At 45.3% G+C, this 10,102-nt stretch overlaps 1 protein-coding gene across 3 annotated transcripts in view; it reads left to right on the top strand.

Moving 5' to 3' along the window:
* Positions 1 to 37: 37 nt before the first annotated feature.
* LOC133356757 (hepatocyte growth factor-like protein) overlaps positions 38 to 10,102 on the top strand; it is a 48,115-nt gene continuing 38,050 nt past the window's right edge. For 2 of the 3 annotated variants that reach the window (XM_061574417.1, XM_061574416.1), the window contains exons 1-4: positions 38 to 191; positions 1,906 to 2,035; positions 6,340 to 6,452; positions 7,172 to 7,331. In XM_061574417.1, the coding sequence (XP_061430401.1) occupies positions 131 to 191; positions 1,906 to 2,035; positions 6,340 to 6,452; positions 7,172 to 7,331 (464 nt within the window). In that variant the 5' untranslated portion in view covers positions 38 to 130. The remainder of the gene's footprint in view (positions 192 to 1,905; positions 2,036 to 6,339; positions 6,453 to 7,171; positions 7,332 to 10,102) is intronic. The other variant, XM_061574419.1, reaches the window with a different exon arrangement.

The following is a 10,102-nucleotide window of genomic DNA, read 5'->3' as shown; positions in this document are numbered from 1 at the left end:
TGTTTTGAGAGAGAGAGAGAGAGGGGAGAGACAGAGATCCGCTTGTGTGTGTTTTGAGAGTGAGTCAGGGTTGAATATTGACCCTGGCTAAAACGCGGATTGTCACACACACAATACAGCGGCCTCCGCCATGGGCCACAGGGCAACAGCGGCGTTCGTCACGTCGTATGTGACGCTTCTCAGCATTCTGGGTGAGTGTGGGGTCGTCTCGTGATTAATCGGTTTTGTTCCCAAATGTGCACGTTTCGAGAGATTGAAATGTCCGGTGTGCCAAACGCATCACAATGTCCAGTCAGCTGCCTGTATGCGCCGGGTGTTGTATAAAGATTGGTGACATGGGATGTAAATATGACAATGTGTTTCTCTGCATGTAAGAGTTACAAGATGTTTAACCTACTCCGAGCCATTGCTACCTTTTGTGATTCTTTTTAGATTAAACTCCTCTTATCTGATCGATTATCTGCTCTTCCTATTATCTGCATCTCAAAATAGATCTGCATTTTTTTCCTAATATCCGCACGACGATGTTTAATACGATCTGTACTCCCCAGCAAATCGGAGGTATTAGTCTGTGGTGACACATGAGTCGTGTTACCAGAAGCTAAGAGCATCCACTCGACGGAGCTCTGGAGAGCCTTCCTAGAGGGTATTTGGCCTACTCTTCCATTCTTGCCAGACGCGATGTGCCGATCCAATATCTGTGTTGTGCTATTTGTACTGCTGAGGTCGGAGCAGTCAAGAAACTTGCACAATTAGTTCCCACTGCGTAGCTGGGTGAACGTACTGGAATGTCAGCGTACATTTGCGGAGAGGCAAATCTGCGGAGAGGCAAATGTACCCTGAAATCTACGCCCCCGCCCCTCATCCAAGCTCTGTAGTCCTCGATATATTAAAGTGCTATCAGCTAATTAATGAGCGTTTACTAGTTATTTAGTAAATGGATTATTTAAAAGTATTCATTACGTCATGTTTATGCTGAGTGTCTGCTGCTGTGTCCTGTACAGCGCTTTGAGATCCTTAATGAAAAGCCACTTTGTAAATGAAATTATGACTACTTGTAATGCAGAGGACAATCGGTAGATTTGTACCTAATTTGTTCCCACCAGGCTTTGAGATGCTCCAAAATAGCGCTTGCCAACTTTATAACAATATATATCTTCACACATATACACCTGCGATGCATATCATCTGCAAGGTATGCCTCGTATTTTATATTACATGACTAAATGTCGGGATGGCTGAGCAATACGAATACTCGTGACAACAGATTGGCACACACACACACTCACACAGGCTTTCACTTAACCAGTGAGATGTTTATCAGCAGCACAGAGAATGTAGTAGTCGTCATCATCATCAGTCTGGAGTTCCCTAATATCACGATGGGTGTAGGTGGAGAGGATTGCGGTGGCCATTCATGTGTGTAGCTCATTCTTACAATCCAACACTTTATTTATAATATCAGATTTTACTCTATAGTTTAAAAATATTTTACCTTGAGTTCTTGCTTTGTTGTGAATTCCTTTATAGCTTGAAAGAGAGAGAGAGAGTGTCTTTTGCAAGCAAAGCAGTGTTACGGTATTTAAAAACTCAACATTCCCACCTGAAGCGTGTCACATTGACTAATACTTATCCTGTAAGGCGACTCCAAAAGGAGCCCCCCCCTCCCCAAGAAACCATCCGCCTCGGAGATGGAGTGTGAAATTTGCGCGCGTGCGGGTACCACGCGGAGCGTTCCACCGCATGACTGTGAGAGATCGGTGAATTGACCATGGCCCACGTGGTTGATGGGAAATATTGACCAACCCACGTTTGTCATAAAAGGAAAAACCAGATGTTGTTTGTACCGAAACGTTTCGATGGCTTGGTCTACTTTGTGTTGCCCCCCCCCCCCACCACCTCCAGCACAGAGAAGCGAGCTCAACTCATACCGGCGCTTGTACCGCACCGAGCTGAGCAAAGTGACCACCACAGTCCTGGAATACGTCTCCGCTGAGACGTGCGCCAAAAGCTGCAGTCAGAGAGTGAAATGCAGGTACGGGGCGACGGAGAATCGTCGACCGAATTGAGTTATTTTCGCTCTCGGTTATGGGCACGCGTTGGTTACAATTTTTTTGTATTTTGCATTCGTGCAAACGTATAATTTGATGATACCGCTGCTGCATTGGCAACGGCGCACAAGCAAAAGGTACAAAAAACACTGCACCTTCGTCAGTGACACTGCCTTTTTACATTCCTCCAAGACGCTGGAACATCACCAGCCCGATGCGTACATCTCCTTCAGGAATGGAAAATTAAAGACAACTCACAGCAGGGCGATTGTAGCCATGGTACCCAAACTATGTATCATGTAGTAAACCCATAGAAACGCATAGAGACCTATAGAGACATACACAGAGACCCATAGAGACTCGTAGTAATCATATAGTAAACCATTGTTGGTCTGCACTCATTTAATGAAGAAGGAATTGCAAAACTGCGCCAACTCTCTCTCTCGTCGCGGCCAGCAGACTTCGACATTGACACTTTCATCCTGAACACATTGCTACCATAAGCAGTAAGGGAATAGAACTGCCTTAAAAGGGAACAAAAGAAAAACGGAATCGGCGACGTTTCGGGCAACGGCCCTACTTCATAGCGCGATGACCACGAGAGATGGCAGTGGCGATGATGACGATGAGAGGACAGGTGGTGATAGCACAGGCCGTGCAGGACAGACGAGGTGCACCAGGGAGGGGTCCCCAACCCCCGGGGCGCAGACCGGTACCGGTCCTTGGCCTGTTAGGAACGGGGCCGCACAGCAGCAGGTGAGAGCAGTGAGTACGCGCGTGGCCCGCACGTTATTTTATTTACCACTTCCGTCCGCGCCTCTTTCCCGCACTGTGTGCTTGTCTCAGTCACAGTTTTGGTGAGCCCACAAGCTCTAACCCCTAGTAGCCAACATGAGTAAAACACAAACGTCGCTGGAGAGCTTCTTTGAAAAGGAGGAAAGACCCAGTGATGACTCCCCCCCCCCCCCACCGGTCCGTGAAAAAATTGTCTTCCACGAAACCGGTCCCTGGTGCCAAAAAGGTTGGGGCCCGCTGCCTGGTGCACGATTACGGCGCCCCCGACAGGTCAGGCGGTGCAGGTGAGATGGAACACCCCGACAGTCATCGATTCCCGAGTCAATTCGTGACCCCCCCCCCCTCCCAAAGTCGTGACGATCGGTTCAATCGCCGAGTGAATCGTCGATTGTCGATTGAAGCACGGGCGAATGGCGTCGCTCCAATGAATAATGTTATCCTATAAAAAAAAATATGTATATGAAAAGTAATGTATGACTTCCTCCTTCTCTTCCTTAAATCTGCCCCAAACTTTAATCTCCCCACTATTCACAAGCGTTGTTAGTCACATTCTGGCATCGGTGGGAGGGGGGGTTTGATTTGGCTAAAATCATTGGCAAACATTAGGACAGTCATTTTAGAAGCATGCTGTGTTATAATTGGAATACAATGTGTTCAATGTTTATTCACATTCATTTACCAGAAATGTCTACATATGTGTATACATATATAAAAGGAAAAGAGAAATAACATGGGGCCCCTAAGGCAGTTTTGGCACAGGAAAATATAATTTGGTTCACAACAGAAAATATGCCTGTCTGGTATATTGCCAAATTGTAAAATTGTATTTGATGTGTTTAAAAACATATTCCTTGCTTGTTCATCACGCACAGTCTGCAAGCATAGCACAACACCGATATTCTTAGGGCCCCGACAGTGATTGTGGAGCAGGCAACATCATGTATTATGAATGAATACATTATGGTTGCTGAACGAATGCATTGGAAGGTCGCACTCACATAAAGTGCTTGGCACAAATGAACCACAGCACCTTGCTGATCTCGTCAAGGAACGCGAACCACCACGCGAGCTCCGGTGGTCATCCTTGCAGCAGCTTTTGGCTCACCATCGAACAAGGACGGTCACTGCATCGCACGCTTTCAGATGCGCTTCTGCGGCCGTCTGGAATGCTCTTCGTTTCGATGTTAAGACGTCACTGTGGAGATGTGCACTTTTAAATCTAGATTGCAAATTATTTTTTTTAAACTGCTTTTGTGTGTTTAGTTTGTTGTCCTCCCCTGCTTATTAACCACACATTACTTTGAGACCACGTTGTACGTGTCTTGTGTTTAAGAGCATTCATTAGTTTATACGTTCCGCAGCAAGAGATGAGTTTGAAAATAATCGGTGACGTATCCCCGATTGCGTGGCCTCAGTGAAAACGCTGCTCGGATCAAATGTATGACGTTGTTATTGTTCCCAACACACACACATAATGTATGTAGACAATTACTCTCTCAGTAACTGAGATAGCAACTGAGATAGTAACATATACACGCTGCACCAATGCTATTTGGTTCCAGAATGCAATGACTCGTGCAATTAATTCATCCGTTTAGCTTTTCAACCCGGCAGCTCAATTGGATGAAACCACCCTTCCCCGTACTGTACATTGATGACTGCTGACGTCTTCGATCATGCGTGAAGTGTTGTGCCTGACATTCAAACAAAGCTATTCTCTCTACTGTTTATATTTAGGCTGTGCCAGCAAATGTTTCGGGCTCCGAACAAACCCGTAGCATTTGCAGCAAGCAGACAACGTTAAAGATACACTTCGTTAACCGTTTATCCTTTATACGTAACGTAAAAATGTTATCTTAAATACTGGCCCTATGACCAAATCACCCAGAACGCACCCAATCTCACCAGACCATCTGAAGCTAAGCAGAGCTGGTTGTGGACATTCCATGGTACGGGTTGACCACCTTGCATATCAGACAAGTGTAATAGGAGTTGTGGGCAGTAGGGGCCAGTACAGCAAACTCCATTCGTACCCCACCTTCACCAGCGTGGTGAAGTATGGTTAAATATCGCTCACGGCTGGCAAGCAGTGGATTGACACACAGGTCTCTGGACATGTGTTATTTTTTGTTAAGTCCCTGACATCGAGGAAATACCTCGTTTGGCCAAGCAGGCGAGCGGTCCCTACCCTGGTCTCTCTTTGCGGTAAAGAAATTAGAGCAATATTATTCATAATAAAGGCTTAGATCTCGTAAATATAAATGTGCAGTAACTCGCCACCACTTGACACAGGCAACCAGGAAGGTTTGTCACGTAAACAAGACGTGCCAATTAGCTACTACTTCAGCCCACCGGCACACTGCAGAGTAAATCCACAACTAAATTGTAAATGTTGTAAATGTTGTAAACCCAAATGTTGTGGATTTACTCTCCAACACACCGGTGGGCTGAAGTAATGTAGTAACTAATTGGCACGTTTCGTTTGCGTGACAAACCTTACTGGTTGGCTGTGTCGGGTAGTGGGGGATTAACGCCACATTTATTGTAACGCGATCTAACCCAAAAACATTGATTACGAACAATATTGTTCACGAACGCCTCTGTGTCAGAGAGCAATAATGCTCGAGTTGATTGCACGTGCGGTGAAATGACTTGCACGGATGCCACGTGCTCATGCCGTTCATTCACGAAGAAAAAAAGACTCGCAGAGTAAAGCCATACCACTGCGGGAGTTATTTTGATTGTGAATACTGACATATACAGTACAGTATTTATGGGATTTGGTCCGTACACATATATCAATTAATGTACAGCCTTGTGCGATGCTGTTGGCATGAATGACGCTATATAAGATTCAAGTATAATGATTTACTATGAGTGTGTACACAGTACAGTGCATGCAAACGCATTTCTGGCCCTGATAGCTACTCATCAAAACCTATCGGGAAAAAAATCCTAGTGTTACATAATCCATGCATATGCATGATTTTTTTTCCCGGCTTGGTTCTGTCACGCAATAAATACCCAACCTCGGAGGATTCCCATTGCAATACCCGGCCATCTGGCTCCACGTCTCACAACGAAGCTAAATCTTTGTTTAGCCCAACTCTCTTGGCGGACACTTATCTTCCCGAAAACATTCAACATCTAAAAATCCCAGATTGATTAGCGACGCGCAAAGTCGTACATTTTGGTAATGATTCAGTTCCTGATCTGGGTTCAAGGAGTCGCGATATTACCGTAGCGTAATGATGAGCGCATTGGACTTGCAATCCAGAGGTTCCTGCTTGGATCTCCTGGCAGGACAGTTGATACGATGGTGGCACGTTTATAAAATCTATAATTTTTTTTCAATTAAATCCCCCCCTCTCCGCACCATCACCTAGCAGTACAAGTGGATACACCAGCGGGGAGCCAATCGGCTAACAGTAAGGGTACAAATGAAATGTCACACGATGAGGACACGGCGGCGGTGCGTTGTTTGTTGTTGCAGGGCGTTCCACTACGACAAGATGAACAGGGTGTGCGGGCTGCTGGACTCCACAAGCCGCTCGCGCGGGGTCACGATGCACTCTGACATCCTCACCGATCTCTACGAGAGAAAGGGTAGGGGGGGGGGGTCACGGACACAGTGCTCTTCCCCTGCCCCCATCTGTCCACACTTTCAAAATCACTCTCCGTTTTTTTGCGTGCGAACCAATTGGCTGCTCATTGCAGCTATGTGTGCGAAATATATTCATCTTACATCGATCGAATCGTCATCCATCCGAGTATCAGTTATAGGAGAACTTCAAAACTACTGAACCGTTGGCTTAAAACAAAAAAAGCTATCACACAGCTTACGACGGCCGGTGGTTACACCTGTAGAGTTTTTTGTGTTATAGAGAAATATCATCGGTGAATTTTGAGTTTTTGTTATTTCCATGAAATCTGACAGACGTTCCTCCCGCAGTTAAATCACGCATCTCTCGCCAAGCGTTTCCAATTCTGTAAAAAAATAAATCTCGTCATCACCTTTAAGTTTATTGCATCGTCCCGCATCTTTTGCCTTAAGTTGTAGAGACACCAACAACAACTATCCTTTCATTATCAAACAATGTCAAAGTTTCCCACTGTGAGCAGACCCCCTAACTGAAGTTGTTAACCAGGCGCATTGCCGAGTTAAAACCAACGAGCCGACAGTGCGCTCTGGGTTCGACCACGTCGTTTCTAACTGTAGATGCTGATCACTCTCGGGAACTTTAAGCGAATGCCTGAGAGAAGAGGTAACTGGACAGTGGGTGGACATGCATATGGCTCTTGTTGTTGCGCTTGTTGTCTTGTAGGAGTGCATGCTGTGCGTGTTTCTCCCACGCTGCTCCCCCCGGCAGAATACGTGAGAGGGTGCTACACAGGAAATGGCTCCGGGTACCGTGGAGACAAGAATTCTACGGAGAGTGGGCTGCCATGCCAAGCCTGGGGTGACTCAGAGCCACACGACAGCAGGTACGACGCGGCCCTTGCCCTCTCTGAGGGTTTTCCATGCCGAGTCGCAACTCCACGACTGACCACAATGCTCATTGTAACAGTGGTCTGCTCATTTAAACGGGAGGCTTCTCATTTAAATGGTGCAATGCTGATTTAAACGGTGGGCTGCTGATTTAAACGGTGTGCTACTGATTTAAATGGTGGGCTACTGATTTAAACGGTGGGCTACTGATTTAAACTATGGGCTACTGATTTAAATGGTGGGCTACTGATTTAAACTATGGGCTACTGATTTAAATGGTGGGCCACTGATTTAAACTATGGGCTGCTGATTTAAACGGTGGGCTGCTGTTTTAAACGGTGGGCTGCTGATTTTTTTAAAGCCATTTGTGGCATGACCAATTTTCATGCGACAATGCATGGTATAATCTTTTCCTTCAAACATTTTAGAAAGCGATAATAACTACCTTTGGCAATCGGCATGTGGTGAAAGGAATCTAGGAATCGGCAGCTTTTACCGCTTGAAGCCAGTACGCTCGGCAAGTGTGCTATCCTGCTCAATATTCATTAATACGCATGTAGCAGTGCACCCTTTCATACTCTGATGGATTTACATGATTGAGGGTTATGGTGTTATTTAAATTCCAATCTCTTTCCTATTTTTTTACTGTTTTATTTGTATCGCTTCTCGTTTGTTCCATCTTATTCGTTCCATTAACCGTAAATGTCACGTTAGCGTATAACTTGCGTATATTGTAAATGGGGCGTGGAGTAACAGCGTAGTGGTTAGCGCGCGGCGCTATGAACCCCACAAACCAAGTTCAATACCGGGCCATGACTAACATCAGTGGCGAATTAAATCTGAACCGGTGCAGGGTACTCCCTTCACCAACTCGCGCTGCCAGCATGGTGAAGCATGCTCAGTGAAGCCCTGTGCCCGACACGGCATGGGGAGGCCTTCCTTCGGCAATGAATTAACAAAGGCCTACAAATTATTATTTTAACCATTGTTATTAAATTGTAAATGATTCTCACCCACGTGATTTTACACATGCGTGGTCTGCATAATCTATTCGAATGCGTGAATCGTTACGTGCTATTTCTTATTTTATCCACTTACAAAGCATTAACACTCACCTGTCATTGCAATGCTGGAAGTATAACTAAACATAAACCTGTTCAAATGATTAAAGTTTTAAATATATAAAACGTTTCTCAAGTTGTCCTCATGGATAACATTTCTGTAAATATTTCTGTAAATACTGTAAAAACATTTCTGTAAATGCTGTTATTTGCATTTTTTTTTTACTTTACAGGAAATAACAGTCTTAGTCACGAGGCTATTTCAGCCCCAAGATTGTTCGGAAACATTTTTGGTAAATTTTCTAAGATATACGTGAAGATTTTTGTGAAATGAGAGTGCTGGATCAATGTGTGATTTGAGAACCACGTGGGAGGGTTTGTGGTCAGAGGAAGTGGTGGTGATGAGTGGTATGGGCAGGGTGGTACAACATGTGTGGGAGGATGAGTGTGGGAGGGGACATAGGATGGCAGGGCAACACAGTGGCTAACACCCGTGCCTCATCGCCACCAAGGAGGGCCTGGGTTTGATTGTGGAGTTTGTATGTTCTCCCCATGTTCTGCATGGGTTTCTTCCAGCTTCAACAGTTTCCTGCCACGGTTAACAAAACAAATACAATGTAATTGGAAATGGACAGAAATCTAAGCGCTGAAAATTTACCTTCAAATTACTAAATTGGGATTATACACTCAGCAGCAGCAGCATTGCCCCCTCCTGCAAAAAACTTGGCAGGACCCTCTTTAAAAGTTGATATTCACTGCATGGCATGCTTTCAGAGGCGCTTCCGTTTGGAATGCTCTTCCTGGAGCTATGCACTTTGAAATACAGATTGAAAACTCATTACTTGTAAACTACTTTTTGTGTTTCGCTTATTGTCCTTCTCCCGCACCTCCGATTAGCACGGTTGGCTACGTACGATGCGAAAGAAGTTCAACATGCATAGATACATATGACGTAATAATAATAATAAGCATGCATTTCAACCACCAAGATTGCTTTCAGCAAGGGGCAATGGTTTGTTCCCTATGGTTGTCTGTCTGGGAGGGTCACTATTGTTGTGTTTATACATTCAAAATTCAAGAGAACTGGAGAAGGGGAATTGGAAGGGGTTTCAGCCACAATATTTCCTTATTTCACAGTTCATATGAAGTTTAAAATCATAACTACCACGCCTGGTGTGCAGGAGGTTGTAGATTCGATCCCGACCCTGATTCCTGTATATTAATAGTTTTTATGTTCTCCCCGTGGTCGCATGGATTTTTCTCCGGGTCCTCCAGTTTTTCCCGCCACGTTTAGAATCAACATTACGCGTTTAGAGTCTGTGGCTGCTATAAATTCCCGCATAATAAGCCACTTTGTCGAGCGATCATTTGTGGTCACTTCTGAAAAAGGGCTACATAGCTCAGTGGGCCTTACCTGCTAAAATAAAAATAGTTTCGTTGCCATCATTGGTGCAGTGGATGGAGTTCAGAGTTGTGGCCGCAGGAGCTTCGCGGAAGATCGAAGCCAGGGAACTTCTCTGTCGTCGCAACTTTCACGAAGAGGCGTTTGTCACTTCTTGCGAACTCCATTTGACTTTCCAAGCTTCCCCATGGGGGTTAAATTTGCACCGCTGAAGGTGAAACCGCGTGGGTCCAAAAAGGGCTAGCGGCTACAACGGTACTGCACCGATGAATGTTCCTTCAGCCGATGTCGCTCGCTGGGTTCT

Source organism: Lethenteron reissneri, chromosome 55 (genome assembly GCF_015708825.2).
Source record: "Lethenteron reissneri isolate LAM-NWPU_2019-01 chromosome 55, ASM1570882v1, whole genome shotgun sequence".
NCBI lineage: Eukaryota > Metazoa > Chordata > Hyperoartia > Petromyzontiformes > Petromyzontidae > Lethenteron > Lethenteron reissneri.
The sequence above is the reverse complement of the archived record's forward strand: the minus strand, read 5'-3'. Positions and strand labels throughout refer to the sequence as shown.